Genomic DNA, 15,078 nt, shown 5'->3' with positions numbered 1-15,078 from the left:
GGTACAGCAATTCAGAGTGGCTTGTACAATGTGCAGCACTAATTCAAAGGCCATTGTTCACTGCAGGATATCCTCACTGGTTGCAACGTGCTTCAGAAGCACACTCCCCCTTTCTCAGGCCCTGCAGTCGCATCCCCTCGCTGTCTCCTGTGTTGTACATCCTTCCCCCTCCCAGGTGGATGCTCAGATCCTTATCTGCAGAGCTCAGCCAGGGTAGATCAAAAGCAGATTTTCCCAGGTTCCAAGAGGGACTTGCTCGTCCCATGCACCATGCTGAGTGTGGAATGGGAAACAGGAAAATGGGGAATGGCTTAGTTCTGGGTTTCCTTTGGAGTGCTGGAAAAATGTTCTCGGAGAGGGAGAGTGTTCCCAAGCCTGAAAAACAGCAGGGAATACAGAAAGAAAAGCAGGAAAACCCACTGCAATTCCAACTGCTACTCTGGAGATTGTCATCCTGATTTTATTTTTGTCTTTAGAAAGAGCCTGACAACCTGGGCCTGGAAAGCAATGAGTACCAAGTGAAAATTGGTCTTATCTCATGCGAGATCCAGATTGTTTCAGACAAAGTCATTCACTGTTCTGTAAACGAGTCCCTGAGCACCTCGGAAAGACAGCTACCAGTGACGGTAAGTGCCAGAAGCCTTCAGGCTGCGCTTGCCAGGCAGAAGGGGTTGGTGCTGCATGCCCTGCATGCCAGGGAGTCAGTTGTGAAGTTGCGGCTGGACAGAGCCGCTCACAGGCGGCCTGGCAGAAAGCCGCATGGACGGAAGGATGGACAAAACACGTTGTGCTTGCAGGTGTCTCAAGGCTTCCTTGTGTGGTGGGATGTAGGGCATGCTGAAGCTGCCCCAGGTCATGGAGGAGGGCTGCCATGCTCCCAGCCATTGGTCACGGGCAGTCGAATATTGAATTAATTTTGCTGTAATTTGTGAGCAGGAGATCTTCTCAGCTCTTGTAAGGCACTGTAAAATCCCAGGCATGTGATTTTTTGTCACTTGCAGTAATTTTCTTTCTGGCCCTTGTGAGATGAGTTTGGGGTTTTCCACACAGTTTTCAGTCATCAGGCCTCCTATTGCCAGCAGAAGAGCTACAAGTGGAGATGAAGACCTGAACCTTACTGCTCTGCAACAAACCACTGGAGATGGGTGCCTGTGGTGAGCATGGGAGTACCCAGGCCTGGGTAGTTTCAGGTTTCTTCCCAGGATCACCATTACGTCACTGCAGAGAGCATGGTATTCAGGGCTGTCATTTGTCTTTAAGTGTCTGCAAAACTCCCAATACCTTGTTACAGTCTTTTTTCCATAGAGGGCTTGACTTCCTGCTATTCTTTCCCTCAGTTTCTCTCATTTCGTATGCAGCCCACTGCCATACAGGGATGTGGTTACAGCTCTTCATACTTGGAGAGAAAATGCCTCCATCTCCATGGTCTGGGAACTTGCATCCTCTCTCTCAGCTGAGATTGTCCCTTTGATGGGTTAATATCAAGTGGGCAGAAGCTCATGGTGTGGGCAGAGGGAGGACGAGTGCAGAGGGATTTGGGGCAACTGTGGACTTGCACTGCCCAGAAGGTGAGCACAATGGTGTAGCACCAGCTCACTGGTGAGGTTATCCAGCGTGCTGGTTGTGGTCTGTAGTATGTGAAATTCTGTTGCAAACTGGAAACATGGAAATGCAGAAGTAGCAGGATTTCCTAAGACATTTGAATGGAAATTTTAAATAGGGTAATTTTGGCTTTTAGTGAGAACTGAGAAACAGAGAAATCCCCTTGGGGAACAAAGGGAATTTATGAGTTTGCTAGTTTGGGGTTTGACGTAAATCATTCAGGGTAGTGCCCCAGTAGATCCTTAGGAAGCAGGAGAATGATACCCAGCACTGAAGTATTGCATAGCTATTAAGAGTGTACCAACAGTGAGAGTGCAGCTAAATAATCAGCTTGCATTCATCTCTGTGTGCACTTACTAAACCTTCATATGTGGTTTGAGTTATTGCCTGCTGGCCATTTCATAGGCAACAGCTGCCTTTATAACATACTTTTAATAGCTTTGGTAGCACGGGGCCAGATTTGCTCAATGGTCCCTACCTGATCTGCATCACTGACAGTTATCGGAGCCTGCAGAAGTCCCACCGGCTCACTGGCTGATGCAAATTCTTCTGGTGAGCTGAAATGCCTGCTGTGACTGCCCAGACTTTGTTGTAGAGCTCACATCTGCAGTGAGGGAAAACAGCCCTTCAGAGCATGTCCTGCTGTTGATCTCTGTTCCAGCCATGGTCCTGAGGGTGCCCGTTCCGTGGCCATGCTCTTGGGCCATGACAGCGCTCACAGGTCGCACAGGCAGCAGGAGCTGCGTGGGGTGAAGCAGTGGTGCTGAGGAGGGGGCTTGTGCTTCAGGGGCTGCTGGGCAGCTCTCCTGGAGGGTGCTGGTGGGATGGGGCTCAGTTCCAGGCTGGCTTAGTCCTGGTGCTGCCCGTGTCGGTGTCCTGCCTGGCGCTGGCTGCCCCCACTGCGGCCTGGCCAATCTCTGCACCCACCCTGTGGTGGCCACAGGAAGTGTTGCCATTTAATGTTCAGCCTAATTAATTCCACTTACAAAAATTGTATTGAATAGACTGTCCAAATAAACAAGGGAAGGTTGCTGAGGCCTTCAACCCCTTTTTTTGTTCATTACCAAACCATTTAGACACAAACAGCAAGCATGGGATTTCTCCTCTGGCAAACATGAAAGGCTGAGTTATTGGAAATAAATGGCTCTAAAGGTAGGCAGGACTTGCCATGCTGCAGCGTTTCAGATGAAACAAGTGAAACCCTCGAGGCTGGGGTGCCGTGCACAGAACCTGCAGGCACTTGTGGCTCCATCTCACCCCAGCGCCTGGGCCCTGCCTGGGCATCGAGCGCAGTGCAGCAGCAGCACCCTCGCAAGGGCCATCCTTTCTCCGCCGCCTGCGCAGGGACCGGCACCATGTCTCACGCCATGGATGTGGTGGGATGCCCTGCCTGTGGCACTGCGTGGGCTGGGGTGCTGAGAGCTGTCTGCAGTGTAACCACAATGTACACCTTTCCTGGAGATGCTCCGTGACACAGATGTAGCTGTAAGATCATTCCATCTCTTCCCTACTTTCTCCTCCCTTCTTTCAATATTTTGTTCAAGTTTCTCTCACTTCCCATTTCTTTAGGGAAGTGAAACACATTTCCAGAAGCGAAAGATATGTAGTATCATGAGTTTTCCTTATCAGATGATGCTGTTGGACCCTTTCATCCCAGAAGTGTAGAGAACCTTTTATAAACAGCGCTGAGAAAACTTGCCAACCTGCCTGTGATGTGCGCTGGCCTCTTCCTTTATGGTGGTCAGGAGACCAACGCCCTGAGCTTGAGCGGTTTGTGCTTGGTGCCACAAACAGCGTGGACTGGGAGCAGAGCCAGCTCCTCCTGACATTCAGTCCAATGCTTTAACCACAAGATCATTACTTGTCTCTGGTCGCATTATTATTTATTTTTGTTCCCTTACTTTATTTGTATTTCAAAAACTTTCAAGTTTCCTTACTCTCCTTTTCCTGAGCAGCAGCCGTTCTGCTTTTGGAGGAGAAAGGAGAGTGCAGCTGGGACTAAAAGGCTATTCTGAGGCATAACAAAGTTGGATGATTAGTGAAAGTGGTTTTCTAGTAACAGTATTATGGCAAGTACTGTATGCTACTGTCAGTTCTCTAGGACAGGGTTGCCTTGTGCTCTGGGCTGGGTATGGTGGGGCTGTGATGTAAGATGGAGCCTGCAGCTCTGCCCTCAAAGCCCTGCAGTGGCACTGTGAGGGGCACAGAGCCACAGCCTGCTGTGGGCCAGCCTTGGCTTTCCACCAGGGCTTACAGGAAAAGACTTGGGCTGCTTTGACACACACAAAATCCCCATGGGCTGGCAGTGAAAGGCACAGCCTGGCCTCCCTGAGAAGCCCGGTGGGCTGAGCCAGCAGGGCCAGCATGTCCTTGGGTGAAGGTCTGCTGAGCGCTGCCCTGGGCCCTTCCTTGCTTGACCTCTGAGCCCTTTGGCTCAGCTCTTGCTTCTCCTCCCTCCTTCTCCCTCTCCAGATCCAAGTTGGAAAGTTCAACTACACAATTGCCATGCTGCACCTTGGGGGAGGAGAGACTGCAATCATCGTCTCCATTGTCATCTGCAGCATCTTGCTGGTTCTCTCTGTCGTAGGTAAGGGAACAGGATGATGTGTTTCCAGGCTATGTTGAGATTTTTTCTCCGTGCATGTGGAGAGGTGGAGATTGCTTGTTCATATGTTAGGAAACCTCTAAGTGCTGCAATTGAGCAGCATCTGAAACTGGTCTGGATGCAGCCAGTAGCCATTCTTCTTTGTGTGGGACTAAGCCAGCACCCAGGATCAAAGCTTCCTGCAGTGTGGAGCTTTTGCTGGGTGAATCCTTAGTTTAATACTTTTACTTGAGGCTGTGGTGTTTATAAATAACTTTACTCTTTTTCCCCAAACACTTCTTAATAGTATTGAGTAGCTACTATAACACAAAATAAAGAAGGGTGTGAGAAACTGATCTTGGACTCTTACCAGCATGAATAGGACTCACTCACAGGCATAGCTGTCACAGAGCAGAGGTCCATCTGACCCATCAGTAACAGACAGCGGCAGATGCCTGACAAAGAGTATAAAAAACAGAGCAAGCAGCCTTAGCTGCAGATCTAGAGCGGACATAACAGTCTGCTAACCTCACTGGAAGCTGCACAGTGCACCTGTGTCCTTTGGCTAGGGTATTTTTTCATCATGTGCCCAGAATAACTGTGCAGCCAGAAACCCACCATTTCACAGCAAATGAGGTGTTTCTAATAGGGATTTGATTTATTTTTAATAAAAGTTATAATGCACACTACTTATTAAATGCACTACTAGTCATTACAAACATATTTCTGAAGGTACGGGAAGAATGTCAGGCATGAACACTGTAATACAGGTAGTAAACCTCCTAAAATCAATATTCATTAATGAGCTGGACTACATTAATATGCAATTGATCTGAATATAGACAGCCCAGAAATAAATTGAAGATGTCCGTGACAGCATGATCATTAAAGTCAAGCTGGTTTTACTTATTTACAGATAATTGACAGCTGCCTAATCAGTACCAGTTTTGTTGTATGTGTTAAACCAACACTGAGTTTAGCTTTCTGCACCCACGTTAACAGAGGACCACTCTGGTCCAGCTTCAGCTGCTCTTAGCATCCTAGTCCAAGAGGCTTGTTCCTTTCCTCTCTTCCAGCTCTCTTTGTGTTTTGCACGAAGAGCCGCAGAGCAGAGCGCTACTGGCAGAAAACCCTGCTCCAGATGGAGGAGATGGAGTCACAGATCCGGGAGGAAATTCGCAAAGGTAAGTCACCATGCTTGGGCACCATGGAGGAGCCAGGACTGGGAGGGAGATGTCAGAATAGCAGGGTTGAAGACATTCGCCTTCTTTGTATAAATTTATAGAATTACTTATAGAAGAGTTTCTGTCATTGCCTTTGTGCTTCAGCAGGATTTGTGAATGAGGCTTAGTGGCTGGAAGTGTGGCTCTGCCCCTGTCTTGCTGCCTGACTTGGGCAAGCCACTTATCTCCAGTGCCACTGATTTCCCTGTCTCAGGGTTAGTGGCTCTCAGCCACATTGGAGGGTTGCTTGCAGGTCACACAAATCTTTAGTGTGCTTTATGATTAGATACAACAAAACCGGCAATGCGTTCCTGCTAGAGCAATGTGAGAAGTAAGGCAAGCGTCTGCATTTGCTGTCCACTAAGTACATGCTTCTGCCATGAGCACTGAAATCCTTCTGCAGAAGCAGACTTCAGGGCTGGTCTCCGGGAGGCAGGGGAAATTTTTTCTCTGTGTGTGCTGCAGGATGTGATGTATAGCACTGAGAGGTAAACCCTGAAAGTAATCTGCTCCACAAGAAAACCCTGCTTCAGCCCACTCAAGGGAGAAGGCTCAAGAAGGCAGAAGAGACAAGCAATGCATTTCAGTGCCAGCCTGCCTGCTCTCTGTCTCGGCTGTAGATTATCAGAACTCTTACCATCTGCGGGTCTCTTTGCCTAAGGTTTTGCTGAGCTGCAGACAGACATGACAGACCTGACCAAGGAGCTGAACCGCAGCCAAGGGATCCCATTCCTAGAGTACAAGCACTTTGTCACTCGGACCTTCTTTCCCAAAGTAAGGCAATACCACATTTCACAGGCACCTAATCACACCCAATTTCTTCCTAAACAGAACAGGGCTCTGCTCTCCCTCTGCCAGAGTTATTACAGTGTAACAAAATCATTCCACTGTCAAATATGCAGTTGTCATGTACTTCAGCCCTAATTATTATCAAAAGTGGAGCCACAGCTCCCAGGGTGTGAAGTAAGGTCAGACTTGCTCAGCACATGACCGGAGCCTGGCGGAGCTAGAAGGCAGACAAGGCATGGGTCTGGGAGTTGTGCTAGCTCACCGGTTTGGTGCCACTGGATGCCCTCCTCTGGAAGCGGCATCTCTCACATGAGGAGACAGTGCTGGGGACACCCCTTTGTTCCCAGTGGCTCCAGTTTTACCCTGCTGTCCGTTGAGAGGAAGCTGAAGGGCATCTCCCGTCAGTGCTCAGGGAAAGGTGGCTTTTTGTTCCACACAGCTTGCCACCGAGAATTTCCAGCTGCGCTGCCAGTTCTCAGAGCTCATTAGATGTCTCTGTCTCTCCTTCTGGCTCCTCTCTGCCAGTGACTGGGCTTACAGTGCCCCCAGTAAGATGCCCCTTGGGCACGCAGGCTGCGTCTGTCTGCCCACAGCCCTCCTCCAGGCAGCACCAGACGTGACAATGCCGTAATTCCCATCACCAGCTGCTCTGCCGCATTGATGTGTGCTGCTAACCGCTGCTGTATTTCACCCCTGAGGCTGGTGCGTTTCGGTGGTGAGGAGTGAGAGGATGATTTATGACTGCAGAGTGTTTCATTAGTAGTTATTACTCAGGTTTTTAAGTTATCCTGTCTCTATATATCTGCACACTAGACTCTCTAAGATTCAGGCTGCTATATGAATGTTAGAGATTTAAACATTTTTCCCATCTGTTTCAAAAGTTACATATGTTAAGACATCCAGTACTTCTCTATTTTGACTTACTCTCCTATTATGCTTTCTCTTCTGGGATTTTCTAGCTGTCACATAAGTCTATTTGCAGTCTCCCTACCCTAACAGCCTTGTGTCTGCTCAGACATCTGCCTCCCCCCCACTCCTGTGGTGTTTGCTCATTCAAGAGGCTCTTGCAAAGTGTTTAAAGGCTTCATAAACCATTCCAATGCATTTCTTCATAATGGGTGGTCTTCAGTCCCGATGACATTTCTCTCCACCTCATTTCCTTGTGGTGTGCGGCACATGAGGAGGTCTCTGGCCTGGCTCAGCTGCCCTCTGCTAATGCTGTGTTTGGTTGCAGTGTTCCTCGCTGTATGAGGAGTGCTACATTCTGCCTTCCCAGCAGCTCAGCTCCCAGGTGGGGTCCCAGGTCCAAGAAACTCATCCGCTCCTGGTGGGGGAATGGAAAGTGAGTAACCCACTAACAAAACAAATGTTCTTGAGTGTTTGCTAACCATACTCACATGTGTTGACAGTACCATGCATTTTCTTGTGGTGTGTGGAAAATGCTCGATCAGTCAAAACAATTAACACATACCAGCACTGGATCAGCTTTTACTGATTGGAGAAGATAGATCTGTGAAATTCTGCTCTCACATGAAGAAGATCTGCCCGAAGATCCTCCCCAGCTTCACTGTGGGCTTTCTTCCCAGGTGTACCATATTGTATGTCACTTCAGTTGTGTACACAGTTCATCATAAATGAGATTAGTCCCACGTGGGGACTCAGTAAAAGCCGTTATCCCATAGCTGGGTTTCGTGTGAACAAGAAATCATGAACTGAAGAATCAGAGTGTCTTTAGGTTGGAAGGGACATCTGCTTAAAGCAGCTCCAACTAGATCAGGTTGCTGAGGGCCTTGTCCAGCTGATTGTGAAATATCTTCAAGGATGGAAATCCACAGCCTCTTGGGGCTCCTGTTGCAGTGCTGGATGGCCTTAAAGGTGAAAACTTTCTTTGTAATATGTAATCAATGTCCCGTGCTCTATCTGGTGTCCCTCGCCTCTCATCCTATCACTGTACCTACAGACAAGAGCATGGCTCTGTCTTATTTACCCTCCCATGGTGCAGTTGAAGGCCATAGTAAGTTATCCCCTTCACCACCTCTTCTTAAGGCTGAACAGCCTCGGGTCTCTCTGCCTCTCCTTGTACACTGTGTGCAACAGTCCCCTAATTGTTTTGGCAGCCCTCTGATGCACTTGCTCTTTTTTTTTTTTTTGTCAATGTCCATCTCAAAGGGAGGGGGCAAAACTGGGTACACTACTCCAGATGGTCTCGCAAGTGCTGAACAGAGAGGAACAGTCACTGCCACTGGCCTGGTGGCTATGCTGCTTCTGATGCAGCCCAGGATGCAGTTGTGCCTTCACAACAGAAGCATGCTGTTGGCTAGTATAAGCAGAGGGAGTACAGGGGTCTCAGGACAGTACCTCTCTGCTCAGCAGGGACATCCTTGCAGTCAGGTAGGATGAAGGCTGGGAGAAAACAACAAGCAGTGTTTTTCTTATGCTGTTTTCTAATTTTTCTCCTTAGATCCCTGAAAACTGCAGACCCAATATGGAAGAAGGAATATCACTGTTCTCCACCTTGCTCAACAACAAGCACTTTCTCATTGTTTTTGTCCATGCTCTTGAGCAACAGAAGGACTTTGCTGTTAGAGACAGGTATGAGCTTCAAAAGACCATATGAAGAGCCACACAGGCAGCCAGCCTGTCTGAAGAGGGTATGCATGCCCTGCAGGAGGCTGGTGCTAGAGCCTTAGTAGCCTTGAGTGCTGCCTCATGGTCTCTGCTCTGAAAGGTGGCTGTATGGCTCCTGCTTTGCCCCAAGAGGTTGCTGAGGAGGGAGCTGTTGAGCATGTCACCTGTCCTACATGGACATTTTCTGTAGACCTGTGGCTTTTAGCCGCTGATCATTTAGGCTAAATTTGAACCAAAGACCTGGCAGCTGGGCAAGACAGATTGATCCCTAAACCATAAGTGATCCGGCCCCTGTCTAGAGACATGCATTTCACCTGAAGGTTGACTTACACTGGCATCCCACTTTTCTATTAGAAATGAATGGCCATAAACCTTCTCCATTATCCTGAAGAGCACCAAAAGGTGCAATGTGTGACCTGCTTGTGCAGTGTTTGTGTCCCTGAACAGTTGGCTTACCAGTAAGAGTGTGCAGGCTGACCTGAGGTCCTGCAGCGTTGAAAGAGGCTTTGAAGTTTAACACCATTGAGAGAGCTCATGAAAATTATCAGAAACACTGCCTTTGTGCTATTTTATTTTAATGATAGTTGTCAGCTTAGTCTTCTTGTGTCAGTGCTTAAGTCATACACAATTCTGTTCTTCAGGTGTAACTTGGCCTCTCTGCTTACTATTGCGCTGCATGGGAAACTGGAATATTACACCAGCATCATGAAGGACCTCCTGGTGGATCTAATTGATGCTTCAGCTTCCAAAAATCCTAAGCTGATGCTGAGGAGAACTGAATCTGTAGTGGAGAAGATGCTCACCAACTGGATGTCCATCTGCATGTACAGCTATCTCAGAGTAAGATAAACAGATCAGTACTGTTGTAGGTGGAGGTTTGGCATTGCATGCAGGGGTAGCAAGGGACGTGTCAGCTGAGGACCTAAATACTTGCCAGTTTTGCCAGTTGCCTTGTCACTAATGGTTGACGAACTCCAACAGATTGAAAGGTTCAAGTGTGAAAAAGCAACTGTGAGTTCAGTTGCTTCTCCATTTCTGCCTGGTAATTTGTTGTGATCAGACTTCATGGCAGGCTTCCTGGTGTGGCCTGCCTTTTGTAAGGCCAGAGCACTAGCTAGCATTTGTTATCATGCTTGAGAAGAGATTCACAGGGAATTGAAAAAAAACCACAGTGGCTCGAGGTTTTGGGAACAGTTCCAATTATTTGTTGTTTTCCCTGACCGGCTCACATAGCCTTACTGATGGTCGCCAGCTAGTTCAGTATTTTGTCTCTAGTGCAAGAGCCCAGGAGGGGATCATGGCGCAGGGGCAGGAAGGCTGCTGAGCTGCCAGTGCCCACTTGTGTGTGGTGCTCCTCGCTCTGGACATGTCCTTGTGGTTCCACGCTGCCCAGACAAGTCTTAGCAGGAGATGGGGGATGTCTGTCCCAGAAGCCTATCTTCCTACAGTAACCAAAAAGGAATACATTTGGCATCTCAGAGCATCTCCATCTGCTCAGTGCTTTATCTCCAATGCTTGCCAGTTCTGGTTGGAATTTCCCAGAAGAATTGAGCAATAACATAATTGATTCCACAGCAGCTAATTGGAGGACACCCCATTATATCCACAGGGGAAAGCCTAGAAAAGGCCTTTTGAAAAATCTCTTTTGCAAAGTGTTTGCTATAGCCACAGAAGCAATACCTCATTGTCTTTATACATATCATGTCTTCTGAACCCAGCTGATGATCACTTTTTGTTCTAAAGCTTGTGGCTTTGTAGTTCTTAATCTTTCATTTTAGCTCACATAATTATGCACCATAATGAAAGAAAAGTCACGGGAATGAAAAGGGATGGCTGTGCTGGTGGAGCATGGCTTTCCAGCCTGTCAGAGAAGAAGAGTGAATTAGTGATTTTTTTTTAACCTTTAGTTTTTGTGCCTGTAGTTTAACCATTGGGGAGAAAAAGTGCTGATCTCTCCTTTTGGAGAGTGGAGCCCACATGTGAGGCATCTGATCTAGCTCCAGTTCTGCTAAAAATGGACATTGTGCAAGAAGGCTTTCTCAGGGGAAAAAAAAAAAAAAAAGAGGGAAGAAAGTCAAGTCTTATCACGTGGGCCTGAGGAAGCGGGCACGTTATAGAGCTAATTCATGGTGACGCAGCTCCCGAGCGCCTGTGCCACCACTCCCGTGGCACCTGGCGGGGAGGTGGCCACAGCAGCAGGCCTCTCTGGGTGCCCGCCGCAGGGCCAGGGCCGGGACCGGGGCTGCCCATGCAGAGCGACACTGGTGCCCGCCATCAGCTGAACCCGCCCAGCCGCCTGCCTGCCACGGGCCTCAGGGTGGCATGGGCAGGCTGTTGGTGCAGTGCAGCCAGGGCCAGGTTGGTGGCATGCCACGGGCCGTGCTGCTGGGCTCACTTGCCTGTGTCCAGCCTGCTCCGGCTGGGGCCAGCACCTAGTGCTGGGTTCTGTGCCCCTCCTCGCTTCGTGTGCTCAGGCTGATGCTACAGCAGTCAGGACCATTGCTGCACCCCCTGGCGCAGCCTGTTCCCCGTTTCTGAACGGCAAACGTTCACCGTAAGAGAGCGCAGTGAAGATTTGATTTCCAAGAGGCTTGTCCATCATGGGCTCCGCAGTGGAGGTGGGGGGCACAACTGGAGGAAAAGCTGCTGCCTGCTGACATGGGAAGAAGGGGATGGATGAGACAGAAATGTCTGGAGAGGCTTCTGTCCCTCCCTGGAGGAGAGGGCTGCAAACAGACACAAGCCGCTGCTGTGCACAGGGATGGAGAGGTCCCAGCCCAGGGCCAGCAGCCTGAGCAGAGCCAGAGCCTTCCCTGCTGCAAAACCAAGCGTGGAGCCTCTGAAGCACCTCCCTGCACGAGCTGCTTTTAGCTCAAGGCAGCTATTTAAATATTAGTGATAGTCAAACACTCCCATGTGCCTTGCGTCCCTCCAGATCAAACTCTGTTGCCCTCAGAGAGGCATTCCTTGGTTAAAAAAAGAGGCTGCCCGCCTGCCTGCAGCACTGGGCTCTCAGACATGTGACGATGGGTCTGGTTCTCATTCCTGAATTATCCCCATTAATCACAACGTCTATTTGAAACAGCTGCTGTAAAGGTCCCTGCCGTTGTTCAGTGGAAAAATTCCAAGTGCTTGTATTTTCCCTTGTAAGTCAACTCTACATGCTCGAAACATTTGTTTTGTATTAATGCTCTGCCTAACAGTCCGTCCATTTGTGTTTTGGGGGAAAATGCTTTGAAGGAGCTGTCTTCAACTGGGAAGAAGTGGCAGGCCACAGTCACTCGTGGTTAAACATACGGAGGGCACCTGAAGGCAATGGAGTTACCACTTTGACAGGGTGAAATGCATGCAGAAGATAGCATGAAGGAGTAGCGGGAGGCTTGCTCCTTGGTGTTGGAATCAGAAAGTGCTTGAAAACTTGCATCATTTACACAACTGTTGTAGATCTTGGATTCTGCAAAACTGTATGAGAAACAGATAAAATGATGGAAAAATGCTGAAAAGAGCCTTCCTCGTGCAATACCTTTGTACCATTTTGCCTAGCCCCTAACAGGATCAGGGGACTGGTAGCTAAATGAAAATTAAGGACCTGAAATACAGCACTTAGATCTGTGTCCAAATTTCCCAAAATTTTGCATGGGGGATGGAGCTGAGGTTTGGCACATTATGCAAATAGATAATCATCCTAAAATTAGCTGGCACCTGGGACAAGCAGCTGTTTTCTGTGCTTTTCCCACCCCAGCCTCACCAAGACTTTTTGGAAATGACTGTAGCATGTTCCTGGGAGGACATCTCTAGTGACTGGTCGGCCTTGTTAGCAGGGCAGCAACATGTGAATCCAGTCTGCTCTGAATCTTTTCTTTTCCCAAGCATATAAAACCCAAGCCCTCCCACGCTCATGATGTATGAAGCAGTTCAAGTAATGCCAGCCTAAACTGCTTTCCATTACTGTAAAGTTATTTGAGTGTCCTGGGTAGCTTTAAGAGCCTGTAACAGTTCAGTCAAAAATGAAAATGAAGTCTCATTAAAATACATTCACAATAGGAGGAAAAAAGGCCCCAGAGTGTGTTTTTTTTAAAGTAATTTTTGTCCTGAATCAGCACTGATCTCTTTTAGTTAAACTTCCTTTCTCCCAACTAGCCAAGTCCAAAGTCAGTTTTGATTTGTTTCCAGATGAATTTTCTGAACAATGCTTGAGGTTTCCAAGCTTGCCATTTTATCTCTGGTCCCTGCCTGCCAGCCCTTCTTTCCCCTCTTTGAAATTTGCTGTCTGATTAGCACTTTTGCAGATTTCCATAACATCCCACAGTTCCTGAGTCTGCAAGCCAAGAAGACAAACAGAAATAGTATCTAGCAGGCTGAGCACTGTAGTTTATTTCCTGTGCGGCGAGTCCTGAGAAAAGATCTTGTTCATTCACACTGCGGCAGGATTTGAAACACCCATTTCACCAGTTTCTCAGGCTGCCCCCTTTCCATCGGGTGTTTACATTTGCAAGAAGGTGCCACACGATCAGTTTCAACCCATGCAGTGTCTGCTGGTTCCAGGCATTAAAGAGCCCTGGTATCAGCAGGACTGACTCAGTTTTTATGTAGCGGTTCGCAGCACCCTCACTTCCCTCTGTGGCTGGGGCTGTGTCTAGGACCAGAGCTTCCCAAGGGGCACAGGGCAGGCTCCAAAAGCTGGCACTGAATCTAGCCTCGGGGTCATCCTCACTGTGTATTCAAGCACAAGCAGAGTTCCTGTTCGTGGCAGGGCTGTTGTTACGGTCTGTCAGCACCTCGTGCATCGGGTCAGTGTGGCAGCGTGCCAGTTTGCATCACACTAGTGATGCAAAGTAGTGCAACCTGGAGATGTCTCGGTGTCAATGTAATCCCTTTGCCTGTTGTCTCATAATCTTGCCTTTCTCTCAGAAACTAACTTTTCTTTGTCTTCTGACACTTTCTCCTCTCTGTTTGCAATCCTTGACTTCTCCTTAGCCACATGACTTCACGTGTCCCTCTGCTTTCTGGAAGTCATACCTTCCTCCATTTCAAGCACCAGGGGGTCTGCTTCAGAGCACATTTTGTGTTGTGTGCTCAGAAGGAGCATTGCAAGAAGTTGTTAAACCCCAGCAGAAGGCCCAAGGAATTTCCCCATGTTCATAAAAAAAGTTGCCCTTGGAAAATAAAATGCACCATGGCACAGATGGTGCATGCCCACCTACAGCCCTGCTGCAGTGTCTTAACGTCAGTTGCACTGAATGCAGCCGAGTCAAAATTGACATCAAACTAATTGCTTTAGCAATTATAAGGCAATTAGAATAAAATAATCACCAAGTCTTAATTAAGAAGCAGATTGAACAGGATTTAGCAGCTCCTAGCTGAGAAATATCAAAATCATTTGATATCTGTTGCCTTGAGCAGGATTCAGATGGCAGGAATGGTTGTGCAGGGGTGTGTGTGATGCTCGGATAATACATAAATGTGCAATAATTTGCATTTGCCTCATTTGAACGAAATTGCACATGAACATTAGGGAGAGTGGGATGTACTCCAGTACTGAAACGTTTCTTAAGAAAATTGCTTGTGTTTTACTTGCACATCAGTGTAACAGACATAAATGGATCAGAAATCTGGCATTAAACCGTGTAGCTGAACCGTGTCACAAATAGCTGGTCCCTATTATGCTTTTTGTTTTTACTGCAGCAGTGTCACAATTCACATCTATCCTATAAGATGAAGTTTGACAAATGTAAGGAGTGAAATGGTCTGTTTGATTGCCATCACGTGGGAACAGCTTGGTTGACCCTGATCCTTTCTCTTCTGTGATCAAGGCTCTGCTGCGGTATGAGCAGTATGAACGCTGGTTCCCAGAGCCACAGTGTATGCACACAGTGGCCTTAGTCCCATGGATTTCAAGGGCAAACCAGGCAGCACAAAGAGAGGTTCAGCCAATACCTTTATGAGAAAGTTATGCATCCAGATTTCCCTCTAGACCTGGCTTTTGTGCACATCAGCCTCATTCCTTGTCCTGCAGAGTGCAATATGCTATACAGTATAGGCTCTGTCAGGCTGCAAGAAACATTGCTGTACAGGAGTATGCCAGATTCTTCCTGATGTTCATGTTTAATTTCCCATGTCAATTAATGTAGATTTGTATTGTTGGCAAGCGTTGCGCGCGTATGTACCCATTGGCACAGCTGTGCTTGTGCCCCAGCCTTCTGAACAGTGACTAAGTCTCTGCCCACGATATAAAATGCTGGCATAGCCTTT

At 48.0% G+C, this 15,078-nt stretch overlaps 1 protein-coding gene across 1 annotated transcript in view; it reads left to right on the top strand.

Moving 5' to 3' along the window:
• The window catches only part of PLXND1 (plexin D1), an 80,912-nt gene that overhangs the window by 48,224 nt on the left and 17,610 nt on the right, over positions 1-15,078 (top strand). The window contains exons 19-25 of the mRNA XM_040568309.1: positions 477-626; positions 4,075-4,189; positions 5,263-5,370; positions 6,071-6,183; positions 7,433-7,540; positions 8,660-8,790; positions 9,468-9,666. Coding sequence (XP_040424243.1) covers positions 477-626; positions 4,075-4,189; positions 5,263-5,370; positions 6,071-6,183; positions 7,433-7,540; positions 8,660-8,790; positions 9,468-9,666 — 924 coding nt within the window. The remainder of the gene's footprint in view (positions 1-476; positions 627-4,074; positions 4,190-5,262; positions 5,371-6,070; positions 6,184-7,432; positions 7,541-8,659; positions 8,791-9,467; positions 9,667-15,078) is intronic.

This window comes from Cygnus olor, chromosome 10, assembly GCF_009769625.2.
Source record: "Cygnus olor isolate bCygOlo1 chromosome 10, bCygOlo1.pri.v2, whole genome shotgun sequence".
NCBI lineage: Eukaryota > Metazoa > Chordata > Aves > Anseriformes > Anatidae > Cygnus > Cygnus olor.
Note: the sequence above shows the minus strand (reverse complement) of the source record. Positions and strands in the feature narration are given on the sequence as shown.